The 18598-nt window shown below is 43.0% G+C and overlaps 2 protein-coding genes across 2 annotated transcripts in view; one reads left to right on the top strand and one right to left on the bottom strand.

The window, feature by feature from the left end:
• nfatc3a (nuclear factor of activated T cells 3a) overlaps window positions 1–18598 on the bottom strand; it is a 231951-nt gene that overhangs the window by 91033 nt on the left and 122320 nt on the right. The window lies entirely within an intron of this gene.
• esrp2 (epithelial splicing regulatory protein 2) overlaps window positions 1–18598 on the top strand; it is a 48603-nt gene that overhangs the window by 15708 nt on the left and 14297 nt on the right. Inside the window, exons 3-10 of the mRNA XM_080029282.1 lie at window positions 259–367; window positions 1726–1821; window positions 3236–3290; window positions 5718–5825; window positions 6467–6599; window positions 10760–10802; window positions 14972–15273; window positions 18415–18598. The exon at window positions 18415–18598 is cut by the window's right edge and continues 53 nt beyond it. Coding sequence (XP_079885408.1) covers window positions 259–367; window positions 1726–1821; window positions 3236–3290; window positions 5718–5825; window positions 6467–6599; window positions 10760–10802; window positions 14972–15273; window positions 18415–18598 — 1030 coding nt within the window. The remainder of the gene's footprint in view (window positions 1–258; window positions 368–1725; window positions 1822–3235; window positions 3291–5717; window positions 5826–6466; window positions 6600–10759; window positions 10803–14971; window positions 15274–18414) is intronic.

Raw genomic sequence — 18598 nt, 5'->3', positions numbered from 1 at the left:
CTGTGTGTGTGTCTGTCTCTGTAAGTGTGTCTGGCTGTCTGTCTGTCTCTGTAAGTGTGTGTCTGGTTGTGTGTCTGTCTCTGTAAGTGTGCCTACGTGTGTGTGTGTGTGTGTGTGTGTTTATCTGTCTGTCACTGTCTGCCAGCCTGTCTGCCTGCCTGTCTGTCTGCCTGTCTGTCTGCTTCCTTGTGTATCACATATCCATTGTTTATTGTCAGACGTTTCAAACAGAATGTCATTGTGTTCTGTGTGTTCTAGAACCTGGTCCTTCCAGAATGTTTCTTCTCGTTCTGCGACATCAGGAAAGAGTTCCACAGATGTTGTTCCAGCGCTGAGGACAAGTCCACTCTGCCCGCCATGTTGGAATGTATCCTTTACAAACATGTCACCTGTAATGCTATTATTATCATTTTTCACTTAAAGCTGGGGTGGAGGATTTGGTGAGAAAATGGCAGTTGGGATAGAGATTCGAATCCAAATACCTCAACCGCTCCACTTGTTCTCTTTGGTCCCTCTCCTATGGTCCCTCCCTGACACGCTCTACACCAACAAAGTCGTGCCAAAGTGAATGGACAGTCCCAACAGCCAATAATGACAGAGAATCGGAGCCTCGCTCTGATTGGTCAAAGTGTACAGCTCATGTTAACTTTGACCAATCAGAAATCATATACCCCAGCTTTAACCTTTATTTATACTCGAAAGATCAGTGTGTGTGTGTGTGTGTGTGTGTGTGTGTGTGTGTGTGTGTGTGTGTGTGTGTGTGTGTGTGTGGGTGTGGGTGTGGTGTGACTCTCATTTTCAATGACGCAGAGTCAAACAAATGCAAAGCAAAAACAACAATAGATACACAATATACAATGCAAATACACAACAACTGATGAAGTTGATAAAGAAAATTTAAACATTTAGACAGTGATGTAGAATGGCTGGAATTATAATAAGATTGGTGAAAAGTACAATATAGCCTGATTAAAACAGTTACATGTAGAGTTTGGCAGATTTCAGATAGTTTTTTTTTAAATTTGTTAAAGGATATAAAAGCCATTCATTATAAAGAAAAATGTTAAGCCTTTATTTATACGGGTAAAAAAGTGTGTAGGGCACTTGACCCCGTAACTACAGGGTCGGTGGTTCGATCCCCCGTCTCCCCGCCACATGTCCAAGTGTCCCTGGGCAAAAATGTTGGAATTTTCGCTCTACAAACGTGTGACCTGTAATGTTAAATGGTAAATGTTAAATGGACTCCACTTATATAGCTTTTTTCCCCTGGTTTTTCACAGACTCAAAGCGCTTTACATTGTTTTGTACACATTCACCCATTCACACACAATACACCAATAAAAATAATCTAGGTAGGATGCAGTAGGCATACACATGGGACATACTTTAACTTATTTATTTCATCATAACATTGCTCCTTGATCTTGCCTCTTGCTTTTACATCCGTCTCATCCCCGTTTCTTTTCATACGGAGGCTTCGTCGATGTTACGTCACTTCACGTGCGCACTGGATTGTGGGTCAGAATCGCCCAAATAGGATGCACTTTTCAACACTAACAATCTTGGCCGCATGAAGTAGGACATCCGGGTACTTCTAACCATCCTAAATCTGGCCACAAGAATCGGGACATCCTAAATCTTTTTTTCTACATACTAGATAGTAGATAGTATGGGGATTGGATCGCAGCCTCTGTTTTGTCAGGTTCCTTATCACACTGTTTTTAGACGTTGGCCTGACGGTGGAGTCTGAGCAGCAGATGGGAGTGAGTGAAGTCATGAGCATGGTGCAGCTGATACTCTGTATGCTGGAAGAGCCTCACAGTGAGTTATACACACACACACACACACACACGCTCTCTCACATGCTCACTCACTCACTCACACACTCACTCACTCACTCACTCACTCACTCACTCACTCACTCACTCACTCACTCACTCACTCACTCACTCACTCACTCACTCACTCACTCACTCACTCACTCACTCACTCACTCACTCACTCACTCACTCACTCACTCACTCACTCACTCACACAGACACACACACACACACTCAAGACACAGACACACACACACACTCTCTCTCACACACACACACACACACACGGACACACACACATACTCTCTCCCATGCACACATACAGACACTCACTCACTCACTCACTCTCGAACTAAAATGGACATACAATCACAGATGTTGTTAAAATCAGTGAGTATCTCCTCAAGATCTGCTACTATCTGGCTAAATATCTGGTGTTAATACACAGCCTAGGCTCTGTAAACTGGCTGGGCTGTGTATTGAAATTATTTCACAGAATTCTCAACCCTGGCCATAATTCTCTCCAGTATTGTGTCAGTTTAATATTATTAACTACAGTATGGATGTAATGTGACTGTAGGTGCTCCGAGGAACTTTCATTTTGTGTTAATTCTAGCGCCCCCCTTTGGACAAAAGCGGTAGTGTTTTTACCACGCCAGCTGTTGTTCCTGGGTGAGCGTATACCCATGACAAAGGCATTAAGAAAAACTATATAAAAAATAGCATTCTTTGCACTGATGGTCTCGTTTTGCTGTTACATGTAATTTATGATCATCAGAGGAAAAATGAGACTGTTTTCAGAAATATTTAAAAGTTCCTCGTAGCACCTTTTAAACTACAGTATGAATGGATGGATGTAACTTGACTCTAGAAATGTTCCAGAGATAATAAATCAGACTCTTCTGTCGCTCGTGGCGTCACAACCTTTAAAAGACCCGAGTGACAGGAATGCAGAGAGCGTCTTAAAGGAACAATGTCTGTCAGCTGGGTCGACCTGTTCACACAGAATAGACAACCAAACGTTTAGAGTGTGTGTGTGTGTGTGTGTGAGAGAGAGAGAGAGAGAGAGAGACTGTGTGTGTGAGAGAGAGAGACTGTCAGTGTGTGGTGTGCGTGTGAGAGAGAGGGAGAGAGACTGTCAGTGTGTGTGTGTGTGTGTGTGAGAGAGACTGTCAGTGTGTGTGTGTGTGAGAGAGACTGTCAGTGTGTGTGTGAGAGAGAGAGAGAGAGACTGTCAGTGTGTGTGTGTGTGAGAGAGAGAGACTGTCAGTGTGTGTGTGTCCACTAAAGCGTTCATATCACTCACTTTCTATTTAGTTCACACAGACAATAAAACAACACATTGAGTTATATCATTATTTTGTTTTCTTCACTTAAAGGTGTAATTTTTGACTTGTGTCTGTTGTTTTTTCCAGATCACATCTTCTCGTGTGTGGAAACAGTGAAGTACAAGTTTGACTCGGGGACTTGGTACGTAGACGCTCATTCATCTCACTGTGACTCACACACCTGCTAGTGGCCTGCAGGGATACACACACACACACAGAAACATATACACTCGCACACATATACACTCGCGCACACACGCATACACACACACACGTACTCGCACATACACAGAGGCTCTGTCACACACACACACCACACACACAGGCATACTCACACTCATACAACACACACACACACACACATACACACACTCTCACATACTCGCGCACACTCACACGCACACTCAAATTCACACTTACACGCACGCACAGACACACACATACTCACACACTCACACGCACACTCAAATACACGCGCACACACACGCACGCACGCACACACAGACACACACACATACTCACACACTCACACGCACACTCAAATTCACACACACACTCACACACACACAGCCCCTCCCCAACCCCCCCGGGCTTCTAAGCATTCATTACCGCGACAAGGAAACCACAAACGTGTTATTAAAGCCGTCCAACTTCGCCATCAAGTGCTTACCTGGTCTGTCCTAATGTCAGAACTGTGTGCGTGTGTGTGTGTGTGTGTGTGTCTCTCTCTCTCTGTGTGTGTGTGTCTCTCTGTGTGTCTCTCTCTCTCTCTCTCTCTCTGTGTGTGTGTGTGTGTGTGTGTGTGTGTGTGTGTGTGTGTGTGTGTGTGTGTGTGTGTGTGTGTGTGTGTGTGTGTGTGTGTGTGTGTGTGTGTGTGTGTGTGTGTGTGTGTGTGTGTGTGTGTGTGTGTGTGTGTGTGTGTGTGTGTGTGTGTGTGTGTGTGTGTGTGTGTAAGCCAAATGACCCCAACAACCCCTGACATTTAACCATGGGAGTGTGTTACCGTGTTAAGCACTTACTGTGTTGTGTTTGTGTACAACTTGTTCCACTAGATAGTAATGGTTTTTGTTACCTGCAGTGTTAAAAAACTTTTTTTTTCTACAATTTGTCTACTTATGTTGCATGACATGATACATTTTCCTTGCTCAAACATGCAGACAATTACATTTTTTAATGTTTTTAAAATTACACATTTATTTATAAAATCTGTTCAGGGAAAGCTTTTTTTTTTTTTTTTTTTATTCTTCCGGACAATTACACACAATACACAATTTTCTCTTTGACATATTCACACATATTACTTTGTGTTATCGTCCGAAGGGAAGCAGGAGAAGACAAAGGCTTATCGGGTCCCGCCCCCACTGCCATCAGATTCAGATACACAGATACACAGATACTGATACAGTTAAAACAGTTTTTATTTTTTTTATTTTATTTTTAAAGGGGCACTGTGTAACATTTTTAGTAATGTATTAGCTAAAATCAATATCCTCATTCATAAATATGTACTCATTGGTGTAAAATCACCTCTGCCAATAATCTGAATTATCCTCCTGAGCAGAGAATTACAAATATCAGTATTACATTTTATACATTGAGCAGGCAAGTCTTATGGAGGCATCCATGTTGGTTGGAATGTCATCAGGTGCATTGTTTGGAATTTTGAATTGTTCTTGTCCTTGAAGGCCACTGTAGCTTCTGTTATTATTCTAAAGGGGTGGGGTTACCCAGGGAGCGTTGCATTCTAGAACTTTGTAGAACTCTCTTGATGATGTCATATTACACACTGCACCTTTAAGAAGATGCATTCCAATACACAGACAATTTTAAGTCTCCTCATTCATTGACAGTGTACAACAGACATGGTTTCCATAGAAAGCTTCTGACGCGTATATGTTCTAAAAATGAAATGTTGAGTTTAACCCTTTGGCTTTATTCAACATCTAGATTTTTTATTATTATTCAATACTTTGCAAACGACATAGGGGCGACTGTGTCTCAGTTGGTAGAGCGGGTCGGCCGATGATCAAAGGGTTGGAGGTTCGATCCCCGCCCTGCCACCTGTGTCATGGTTGTTGTGTCTTGGGAAAGACACTTCACCCACCTTGCCTCGTGTGAATGTAGATAGTTAGCCTGCTATCGGTGTATGAATGTATTTGTGAATGGTAACGTGGGAAAGGAAAACAGGTCTCCCTTGCAAAAGAGTCTCCGGTCTCAATGGGATTTACCTGTAGAAATAAAGGTTAAAAAAAACATTTCTGGAAAAAATTAAATACAGAAAAATAAATAGTTTTAATGTCGGTAATCAACTGGCAAAGTTTCATGATTTTTTTTAAGTTAACCTTTATTCAACCAGGAAAGTCCCATTGAGATTAAAACATATTTTCCTGTCCTGGCCAAGAAGCAGCAACAAGTTACATGGATACACACGTACATACACACATATAAAAGTAAATCTATACGTTAAAAATGTTGCTCTATCCACGTGCAGTGTCTAGGCTTAATTATTATTTCTTTCTGAATATGCTAATGTCTGTATTAAATGTATATTCCCCTCTCTGGTCATCAGTAAGTCGGAGCCTGTGGACGGTGAGACGGTGATCAGAGCGAGAGGACTTCCCTGGCAGTCTTCAGACCAAGACATCGCTCGCTTCTTTAAAGGCCTCAGCATCGCTAAGTATGTACAGCTTTGTCTGTCTGTCTGTCTGTCTGTCTGTCTGTCTGTCTGTCTGTCTGTCTGTCTGTCTGTCTGTCTGTCTGTCTGTCTGTCTGTAATAAAAATGTTGTTAAATGTTTTGAACAGATCTAGAAATATTGTTAAAATGACATATAAACACAGAAAATTGCTTAATAAGATTTGTGTGTGTGTGTGTCTCTCTCTCTCTCCGTGTGTTTGTCTCTCTCTCTCTCTCTCCCTGTGTGTCTCTCTCTCTCTCCCTGTGTGTGTCTCTCTCTCTCTCTCCCTGTGTGTGTGTCTCTCTCTTTCCCTGTGTGTGTGTGTCTCTCTCTCTCTCTCCCTGTGTGTGTGTGTCTCTCTCTCCCTGTGTGTGTCTCTCTCTCTCTGTGTGTGTGTGTGTGTCTCTCTCTCTCCGTGTGTGTGTGTGTGTCTCTCTCTGTTTGTGTGTGTGTCTCTTTCTCTCTCCCTCCCTGTGTGTGTGTGTCTCTCCCTGTGTGTGTGTGTGTGTCTCTCTCTCTCTCTCTCTCCCTGTGTGTGTGTGTCTCTCTCTCTCTCTCCCTGTGTGTGTGTGTCTGTCTCTCTCCGTGTGTGTGTGTGTGTGTCTCTCTCTGTGTGTCTCTCTCTCTCCGTGTGTGTGTCAGAGGGGGGGTGGCTCTCTGTCTTAACGCTCAGGGCCGGAGGAATGGAGAAGCGTTGGTTCGATTCATCAACTCAGAACACAGAGACCTGGCACTGGACAGACACAAACACCACATGGGAAACAGATACATAGAGGTACAGACAGACAGACGGACAGACAGACACACAGACAGACAGACAGACAGACAGACAGACAGACAGACAGACAGACAGATACATAGAGGTACAGACACACAGACGGACAGACAGACACATGGGCAACAGATACATAGAGGTACAGACAGACAGACGGACAGACAGACACATGGGCAACAGATACATAGAGGTACAGACAGACAGACGGACAGACAGACAGACAGATACATAGAGGTAAAGACAGACAGACAGACAGATACATAGAGGTACAGACAGACAGACAGATACATAGAGGTACAGACACACAGACACATGGGAAACAGATACAGAGGGACAGACAGACAGACAGACAGACAGACAGAGACCTGGCACTGGACAGACACAAACACCACATGGGAAACAGATACATAGAGGGACAGACAGACAGACAGACGGATACATAGAGGGACAGACAGACAGACAGACAGATACATAGAGAGAGAGACAGACAGACAGCCAGACAGATAGATAGATACATAGAGAGAGAGACAGACAGACAGACAGATACATAGAGGTACAGACAGACAGAGGAACAGACGGACAGACAGACACATAGAGGGACAGACAGACAGACACAAACACCACATGGGAAACAGATACATAGAGGTACAGACAGACAGACATCACTCTCTCTCACTCACTCACTCACTCACTCACTCACTCACTCACTCACTCACTCACTCACTCACTCACTCACTCACTCACTCACTCACTCACACACTCACTTCATGAGCTGTAAATTGTAATCATAAAAAGAACTAGAAATGCAATTCCTGAAGAAATTGCGGTGTGAATGCTGCGCTGCTGAACTGAAGCTGATGCTGAATAAACTTCACTGCTGAATGTTGATGAAGAACGAAGGATGAATATATCTGAATGAATAGAATGATTGAATAATACAATCTATGAAAAATGAATTAAAAATTTATGAATTATGACCTTGAAACTTGACCTTTGACCTCTAAACTCCTATGGGGTTATAATTGAGTCATAATAAACATTTGTGCAAAGTTAGAAGAAAATCCGTGTAAGTCTATATTTTGCGGTAACTGGGACTTGAACCACCAACTTTAAGCTCAGGGTTTAAAAAAAAATAAAATAAATTATAGATATGCCTAATGTGTCATATGCACTTCCCACGAGACATGTTCCCCTTCACACAAAGATTTAAGGTGAAAATGTTATTCCCTAAGCAGGATTCGGACCTGTGATCTTCAGGCTGCGAGACCTAGGCTTAAACCACTAAGCCACCAAAGTTGTTGAATCTATCAGAGCAGGTCACATCTATAAAGAGAACTCTATATTCCTATGGCGCGGTGGTGAGCTAATCAGGGCCAATTGGTAACAGCTGTGGTCCCTCTCCACCTTTAGAGCTGAGCGAAACGCATCCTTCAAACTTCTGCCTCTCACACGCAAACCGTTTGTCTGACAGACAAAATGAAGATACCGTGAGAATCAGAAGATTCCAAGATATGGATAAAAAACTTAAAACTGTGAAATAGTAATTGATTAGACTTGGAGCTAAAGTACATTGATGGCTTGATGGAGAGCTCGTCTGAGTCAACTCAGTAAGCTACAACATAAAATAAAAGATTGCGGTGGAGGCTAGAACGGAGGCGGAAGCGGAGGCGGCTTCTTCTTCTTCTTCTTTTAATTTCCGGCAATTGCCTTTTCAGCACATTGCTGCCACCCACAGGACAAAGATAACACGCGTTCAATGAACGATCTGAAAAAAAGCATTTCCTGCTGAGTTGAAAAGTTGAACAAAAGTGGAAAAACTAAAGGTTTATAAAGTCGAAGTTTATAAAGGTCATACTTGTGTAAAATAAGTTTAAAAGGAGATGAGTTTTTTTTTAAATTATCTATTTCAAATAGCCTACACAATGGTATAACTGCAGCAAGACAAACTATGCAATTAATATTAGATATTATTGCATATTTAATCAAGTAAATAAATTACTATTTCATTTAGAACTGTGCCATATCTCTCCTCTTCACCCCAAAGCCCAAAAAACATTAGGATTAAAAAAAGACAGTGCCTCACCAGCCATAAACCTCACTGCACGTCTCTTCACATTCACACTCTCTCACTCACACACACACACACACACACACACACACACACACACACACACACACACACACACACACACACACACACACACACACGGACTCTCTCACTCACACAAACACACACACAGTTTCACATGGGATGTTACTGGTTTCTATGGCAACAGTTGATGACAGTGTCTTCAGTTATTTTGGTCCTGTAATACACTGATATGCAGCAGTTGGTTGGACACCATTTAGCTTGGAAGCCCAAAACTTCCATTGTGTAGGTTCGGTAGTCACATCTATGCGACCGGCAGAATATGTCTTTTTTGGGTGTAATAAACCTTTAAATATCTCTGAAGTTATGAATTTTATGAAAAAATTGTGAATTATGGAAATGTGCTCCCATGCAAGACGAACATGGGACAATTTGAATCCTTAAAAGGAGTTGAAAAGTTGAATATATAGAGGTTTGAATAACATTTCTTGCTGAAGTTATGAAGAAGTTGAAAGACATGGATACAAATCTTAAAACTATGAAATAGTAATTGAATAGACTTGGAGCTAAACTACCTTGATGGCTTGAATTTATATGAATCAGCTAAAGGAGTATGAAGATGTGGAAAAGTAAGAAACAGTCTTAAATATGAACAGTAGTGAATTGTTTAACTCTAATAGGAATGATGTTGAATATTTAAAAATGTCTAGATAAAATTACAATTGAAAGACATGAAAAACAATGTATGTGTGAAATAGGCCTTCAAAGAGCAGAGTGTTTGCCCCATTTCAACTGTGCCTCTACGAACTGTCTAATAAAGCGGAAAAAAGAAAAAAAGAATCAAGAAAAAAAAGTGAAATTGCCCTTTAATGGGCAGAGTGAGTCACCAAGGTGAGTGTATGTCTTATTGAGGGTCTGTGATCAGGCAGAAATCCCACCTTTTAGAGGCCTCAGAGAGGTCATTTCATCCAAAACGTCACCTCAAACCGCTGCCTCTAACTAGCGGACCCTGAGTCTAACTGACAAAATTATTTTATTGTTAGAACCAGAAGAATCTGATGAAGACACAGTGTGAAGATTATGTCTGTAATGTGAAGAATATGAGAACCAGAGCATTTCAAAGGTGTGGTACAGTCTGCCTTTCTCCAGAAATGTCATGTCTCAGTTATCAAGGCGGCAGTTGGTTGGACACCATTTAGCTTGGAAGCCCAGACCTCCCATTGTGTAAGTCCGATTGCTTCAGTAGTCACATCTATGCGACCGGCAGAATATGTCCTACATTTTGATGTAAAAATTATCCACGTAGGGTTTAATTTGTGGGAGTGAGAGGCAGTTAAGTGGAAGGTTTTGGTGTATTTTTACACCAGTTCTACACTGTAACAGTTGGTTTCCCCACTCTGCCTCTGAACATTCCGTCCCATCCGGATCCCATTATAAATTTAGAAAGAGGTTGAAAAAAGCTTAAAACTAAAACTGTGTTTGTTCAAAGACAGTTGAAGATTTTAAAAAGTTGAATAAGTGTTTAATAGCTGTAATTAATGTGAATTGTTTAACGTTTGAATGGAGTCTCTAGCTGAAAAAATGCGGGAGGAGATAGGTTTCAAAGCAGAAGAAGTTTTAGCGGTTTGGAATGCTGCTCCTATCCGCTTCAATGTTAAATAATTTTTGTTTAATTGCTATTAATTATGAAGTTATTAATTTTTTTGAAATTTTTGAATGAAAGCACACATGTGGAAAATGGGCTGAATATGAGGATAGTTGAAGGAAGTTTGTGGAATGAAGCATGTTGAAGATATGGACGTGCATGAAAAGCGGGCGGAATAATAATAATAAATGCGGTGAATATCAAAGCTGTGAATGCTTTCAGCATTCACACCAAATAAAAGGCGCCTGATATATTTCACTTTTTGATTTAAATTACTGCAAGAAAACATTCTGAAAGTCTTCTAAACTAAATGATTTGATAATAGATTCCCTTGTTTCCCTGCAGTTCATATTGTGTGTTTTAACTCAAAAGGATAAGTACGTCTGAAATTGTTCTTTAAGTCTAAATCGCTGTTTTGTTTTGCAGGTCTACAAAGCAACAGGAGAGGAATTCCTCAAGATCGCAGGAGGTCAGAACGCAGATATATATATCTTTTGACTTCTCACAGAGTCTGTTTGAAGTGTGTTGGTGTGAGATGGACTTTACTAGAAGACAAAACCTTAACGCATCAGCTAGTGGCTGTAAAATAAGTGTCTCTGTCTGTCTGTCTCTCTCTCTCCCTCACTCTCTCTCTGTCTGTCTGTCTGTCTGTCTGTCTGTCTGTCTGTCTGTCTGTCTGTCTGTCTGTCTGTCTGTCTCTCTCTCACCCTCACTCTCTGTCTGTCTGTCTGTCTGTCTGTCTGTCTGTCTGTCTGTCTGTCTGTCTGTCTGTCTGTCTGTCTCTCTCTCACCCTCACTCTCTCTCTCCCTGTCTGTCTGTCTCTCTCCCTCACTCTCTCTCTCCCTCACTCTCTTGTCTGTCTGTCTGTCACTCTCTCTCTCTCCCTCACTCTCTCTCTGTCTGTCTGTATCTCTCTTTGTCTGTCTGTCTCTCTTTCTTACACTCTAAACAAAAACATACCACACCTGTAGCAAAAGAGAGCAGCTGTAAAAGAGGTGTGTCTCTCTCTCTCTCTCTCCCTTTCTGTCTGTCTGTCTCTCTCTCTGTCTGTCTGTCTCTCTCGCTCTCCTTATCTCTCTCGTTACCTGTGTGTGTGTGTGTGTGTGTGTGTGTGTGTCCGTCTCATCCAAATGACTCTCTCAGATTATCTTAAACTCATGAAAGAGTCTTTGTCCAAAACGTTCACTCTTTGCTAACACTAGCTCACCTGTTACACACACACACACACACACACACACACACACACACACACACACACACACACACACACACACACACACACACACACACAGCCATACACACACACACACACTGCCATACACACACTCTCTGTCTGTCTCTCGTTCTCTCTCTCACACACACTCATTCACACACTCACACGCTCTCTCTCACAAACACACACATGCACACACACACACACACACACACACACACACACACACTCATGCACACACACTCTCTCTCTCTCGCTTGCACACAAACACACACTCTCTGTCTCTCTTTCTCTCTTACTCAGGCACACTCACTCACACACACACTCACTCACGCACACACCGTCACACACACACACACAGTCACACACACAAACACACACACCTCCTAAGGGAAAACTAAACGTATGGCCCTTGAACAGCCTGACTCCCTCCTGCTTTAGAGAGAGTGTGAATGGATAATACCAAAGTCCCTCTGCGCCCCATGCTCCATAGAACACACTCAGATGACTTTACACTGGAAGTACTGCGGGGCTGTTACAGGGTTGCCAGATCTTGCAACAAAAAAAAAACAAGCAAACCGGCCTAATAAAAGCATTGTTTTTTTTCAACAATTGCAAATAGTCGAAAGGCCGTGTTCAAAAAGGCTTACTAACGTCCTACTCATACTAAAAGCCCTACTAACGTTCTACTCATACTAAAAGCCCTACTAACGTCCTACTCGTACTAAAAGCCCTACTAACGTCCTACTCGTACTAAAAGCCCTACTAACGTCCTACTCATACTAAAAGCCCTACTAACGTCCTACTCATACTAAAGCCCTACTAATGTCCTACTCATACTAAAGCCCTACTAATGTCCTACTCATACTAAAAGCCCTACTAACGTCCTACTCGTACTAAAAGCCCTACTAACGTCTTACTCGTACTAAAAGCCCTTCTAACGTCCTACTCGTACTAAAGCCCTACTAACGTCCTACTCATACTAAAAGCCCTACTAACGTCCTACTCGTACTAAAAGCCATACTAACGTCCTACTCATACTAAAGCCCTACTAACGTCCTACTTGTACTAAAGCCCTACTAACGTCCTACTCGTACTAAAAGCCCTACTAACGTCCTACTCATACTAAAGCCCTACTAACGTCCTACTCATACTAAAATCCCTACTAACGTCCTACTCATACTAAAGCCCTACTAACGTCCTACTCATACTAAAAGCCCTACTAACGTCCTACTCATACTAAAAGCCCAACTACCGTCCTACTCATACTAAAGCCCTACTAACGTCCTACTCATACTAAAAGCCCTACTAACGTCCTACTCGTACTAAAGCCCTACTAACGTCCTACTCATAATAAAGCCCTACTAACGTCCTACTCATACTAAAAGCCCTACTGACGTCCTACTCATACTAAAAGCCCTACTGACGTCCTACTCGTACTAAAAGCCCTACTAACGTCCTACTCGTACTAAAAGCCCTACTAACGTCCTACTCGTACTAAAAGCCCTACTAACGTCCTACTCATACTAAAAGCCCTACTAACGTCCTACTCGTACTAAAGCCCTACTAACGTCCTACTCGTACTAAAAGCCCTACTAACGTCCTACTCATACTAAAGCCCTACTAACGTCCTACTCATACTAAAAGCCCTACTAACGTCCTACTCATACTAAAAGCCCTACTAATGTCCTACTTATACTAAAAGCCCTACTTGCGTCCTACTCGTACTAAAAGCCCTACTAACGTCCTACTCGTACTAAAAGCCCTACTAACGTCCTACTCATACTAAAAGCTAAAAGCCCTACTAACGTCCTACTCATACTAAAAGCCCTACTAACGTTCTACTCATACTAAAAGCCCTACTAACGTCCTACTCATACTCATTTTGAAAACTTAAATTTCCTATAGTATAGTCATTGTAGCAAACGGAGACATACTAGGCCCCCTTTGTTTTGGATTGTAAAATATAGGCTAGGCTAATCTAGTTCAATAGGAATAAAGATAATGTGTATTATATAATTTAACCTTGTATTTAATGCCATGGACAGCAAGCTCAAATAAACACCTGTACTTTTGAAATTAGCCCCAAAAAATGAAATTAAATATTTGTAAGTTGCTTATTAAAATCAGACCTGGCAACCCTGGACTTAACCTACACCTGTTGAGATCAGTACAGACAGACGGCGACATTCACAGCTGCTTTTATCAATGGAAGTGAAAGTAGCTCAAGGTAAATATAGCTGGAGAATAGGGCCGGGCCATTTGACGGTTAAAGGGTCACTGTGTAGTTTCAGAGGGGGGTTTGTTTACATTCACAGAGCCTGCAGTTAGTTTATTAAACATATTTTCTCTACATGGGCGGCAGTGGCGAAGTGGGTAGGGAGGTCGCCTCTGGAGTGCAGGGTCGGAGGTTCGATCCCCCGTCTCCCCGCCACATGTCGAAGTGTCCCTGAGCAAGACACTGAACCCCAAATTGCTCCCGATGGTTCAGAGAGCGCCTTGCATGGCAGCTTCTACCATCGGTGTATGAGTGTGTGTATGAATGGGTGAATGTGGTAAGAAATGTAAAGCGCTTTGGGGCTGAGAAAATCGGCTAGAAAGCGCTATATAAGTCAAGTCCATTTACCATTTATTTACATGTAATTCTTAGTATTGATTGATTGATATTGAGGAACCTGGAACCAAACGTAAGACTAGAATATGTTTGTAAACCAAACCGTGGGCCCTGCTGCTGTAAACAACAACAGTGAAACAGTAACTTTTCAGGAAGCTTTCTAACTTCAAACAGTGTTCCAGGGATCTACATTTTCCCTGTGAGGAAAGTTTGTTTATTCAGTTATGAGAATAAACCTTAGAAAATGTTTCACTTCTCTGACACACACTAAAGTTAAAAATATCAACTTTAAAAAAAAAAAATTTAATGACGGTTGTTTTAATGATCCCAAGTGTGTAACTAACCATCATTTATTTGTCTTCTGACTTCCAGACAATTGCAAATAGCCAATATATACATGCATGTTATATATTTGGGGCGACTGTGGCTCAGGTGGTAGAGCGGGTCGGCCGATGATCAAAAGGTTGGAGGTTCGATCCCCGCCCTGCCACTTGTGTCATGGTTGTTGTGTCCTTGGGCGAGACACTTCACCCACCTTGCCTCGTGTGAATGTCGATAGTTAGCCTGCTGCTATCGGTGTATGAATGTGTGTGTGAATGGTAACGTGGGAAAGGAAAACAGGTCTCCCTTGCAAAAGAGTCTTCGGTCTCAATGGGATTTACCTGTAGAAATAAAGGTTAAAAAAAAAAAAATACCTATACCTAAAATGAAGGTCAAATTGTCCATTTTAACAATAATAATAATAGTAATAAGAGAGATTGCCAGGTGTGTAAGTGTAACTAATCATTTATTTTTCTTTCTGACTTCCAGGAACCTCCAACGAAGTCTCGCAATTCTTGTCCAAGGAGAACCAGGTTATCATCCGCATGAGGGGCCTTCCCTTCACGGCTTCCCCCCAGGACGTGCTCTCGTTCCTGGGTACGGAGAGCCCGGTGACGGACGGGGCAGAGGGGTTGCTGTTTGTGAAGTACCCGGATGGCAGGCCGACCGGAGACGCCTTTGTGTTGTTCTCGTGTGAGGAATACGCCCAGAACGCGCTGAAGAAACACAAGCAGATCCTGGGCAAGCGCTACATCGAACTGTTCAGGAGCACCGCAGCAGAAGTACAACAGGTGAGAGACAGACAGACAGACAGACAGACAGACAGACAGACAGACAGACAGACAGACAGACAGACAGACAGACAGACAGACAGACAGACAGACAGACAGACAGACACAGATCCTGGGCAAGCGCTACATCGAACTGTTCAGGAGCACTGCAGCAGAAGTACAACAGGTGAGGAAATAACTCACTCACTCACTCACTCACTCACTCTCTCTCTCTCTCTCTCTCTCTCTCTCTCTCTCTCTCTCTCTCTCTCTCTCACTCACTCACTCACTCACTCACTCACTCACTCACTCACTCACTCACTCACTCACTCACTCACTCACTCACTCACTCACTCACTCACTCACTCACTCACTCACTCACTCACTCACTCACTCACTCACTCACTCACTCACTCACTCACTCACTCACTCACTCACTCACTCACTCACTCACTCACTCACTCACTCACACTCACACTCACACTCACACTCACACTCTCTCTCTCACTCACTCACACAGCTCCTTTGTCTATATACCAGTTTACAGAGCCTAGGCTGTGTATTAACACTGGATTTTTTTCCAGCACACACACAGTACAGACAGGTAGTGGATCATGAGGAGATATTCACTGATTTGGACAACAAGCGTTCTCCAGAATCACTGACTACACCTTTAAATTTTCTCACCCCAAAAAATCTCAAGTTAACATTTAGTTTTAAGTTGACTAGCGGCAACAGCCCTTACTGTTGATAGTGTAGAGACAGAGGTGAAATGGGGCAGAGAGGGGAGTGACATGCAGAGAACGACCGCGGGCTGGAATCAAACCCGGGTCCGCTGCTGGCCGAGGCCCATGGGGGGGGGACGCCCTACCAACTGAGCTAAGGGCCCATGGGGGGGGGACGCCCTACCAACTGAGCTAAGGGCGCCCCCTAGTTTAGTCCTTTTTTAAATGAAATAGATTTTAAAGCCTCTCTGTGTGTGATGTACATTTAGGTTTGTGTTTGTTGTGTAACTTCAGAGTTATGTTTCAAAATAATGTCGAGACTTGAGATAGAAAGAGGGGAAGTTGTGGCTTTCATTCTTCTATTTTCTATTTCTCTCTCTCACACACACACACACACACACACACAGACACTTAACACACACACACACACACACACACACACACACACACACACAGACACTTAACACACACACACACACACACACACACACACAGACACTTAACACACACACACACAGACACTTAACACACACACACACACACACACACACACACACACACACACACACACACACACACACACACACACACACACAGACACACACACACACACACACACACACACACAGACACACACACACACACACACTCACACATACACACACACACACACACACACTCACACTCACACAGACACTCACACACACACGCGCCTTCCTCTGAAAAAAACATTCATGCATTTCATTTCTTTAGCATTTCTCGAAAAATTATTTGTCATCGATGAATAATCACAGACATTTTTTTTTTCTATATGACACACACACACTTATGCACGCACACACACACACACACACACTTATGCACGCACACACACACACACACACACACACACACACACACACGTTTGTACTGGTATTCTTGTGAGGACACTCATTGACATAATGCATTCCCTAGCCCCTTACCCTAACCATCCAAACTAAATGCCTAACCCCAACCCTTACACTAACCCTAACATAAACCTAATTCATACCTGAACCTTAAAACCTAGTGTTAACCCTCAAACAGCCCTTTAAAGGCCTGTCCTTAAAACCTAGTGTTAACCCTCAAACAGCCCTTTAAAGGCCTGTCCCAAAGGGAGAACCGGTCAAAATTTTCTCAAGGTCTAAAACTCAAATTGGTTCTCACAGAAATAGTTGTGTACACACACACACACACACACACACACACTCACACTCTCACACACACTCACACTCTCTCACACACACACACACACACACACACACACACACACACACACACACACACACTCACACTCACACTCACACTCACACTCTCACACACACACGCGCCTTCCTCTGAAAAAAACATTCATGCATTTAATTTCTTTAGCATTTCTCGAAAAATTATTCGTCATCGATGAATCGATAAAAAAAAACTGTTTCTATATGACTTGCACACACGCACACACACACACACACGCACACACACACACACACACACACACACACACACACGCGCACACACGCGCGCGCACACACACACACACACACGCACACACACACACACCGATTACAACAGCTGCTTCCTGCGTTTCTAGAGAAGCGCTGCCATGGCAACATGACACACCAGAGACAGTGTGACGAATGTTCAGATCATACGATTATGAACTGAAAATAACATTTATATCATTACACAATCTGTGTGTTGTATTTCTGTGTTTCTGTCACCCTGGGAAACGGACTGCTGTGAACTCTTTGGTGTGTGTGTGTGTGTGTGTGTGTGTGTGTGTGTGTGTGTGTGTGTGTGTGTGTGTGTGTGTGTGTGTGTGTGTGTGTGTGTGTGTGTGTGTGTGTGTGTGTGTGTGTGTGTGTGTGTGTGTGTGTGTGTGTGTGTGTGTGTGTGTGTGTGTGTGTGTGTGTGTGTGTTTTCTTTTTTATACATATATAATTTTATACAGAAAATTTTAATAAAGTTTGGTCAACTTGTTAAAAATCACACACACTCACTCACTCACTCACTCACTCACTCACTCACTCACTCACTCACTCACACTCTTTCACTCACTCACTCACACACTCACTCACTCTTTCTCTCACTCACTCACACACTCTCTCACTCTTTCACTCACACACTCACTCACACACTCTCACTCACTCACTCACTCACTCACTCACTCTTTCACTCACTCACACACTCTCACTCACTCACTCACTCACTCACTCACTCACTCTCTCACTCTCTCACTCTCTCACTCTCTCTCTCTCTCTCTCTCTCTCTCTCTCTCACACACACTCTCTCTCTTTCACTCACTCACTCACTCACTCACTCTTTCTCTCACTCACTCTCACTTACTCACTTACTCACACTCACTCACCCCCCCCCCCTCCCCCCACACACACACAAAGTAATTCTTGTTCTATCTTGTGTGTATTTCTAGGTGTTGAATCGCTACATGTCGACCCCCCTCATATCGTCTGTCCCGTCCTCCCCCATGGTGTCTCTGCCTGTGCTGAGCCCCCCCCAGCCCTACCTGCCCCCCGCCAGCGCCACGCGGGACTGTGTGCGTCTGCGCGGGCTGCCGTACACCGCGGGCATCGAGGATATACTGGAGTTCATGGGAG

This window comes from Ammodytes marinus, assembly GCF_949987685.1.
Source record: "Ammodytes marinus genome assembly, chromosome: 1".
Classification (NCBI taxonomy): domain Eukaryota; kingdom Metazoa; phylum Chordata; class Actinopteri; order Uranoscopiformes; family Ammodytidae; genus Ammodytes; species Ammodytes marinus.
This window is presented reverse-complemented; position numbering and strand designations above follow the sequence as displayed.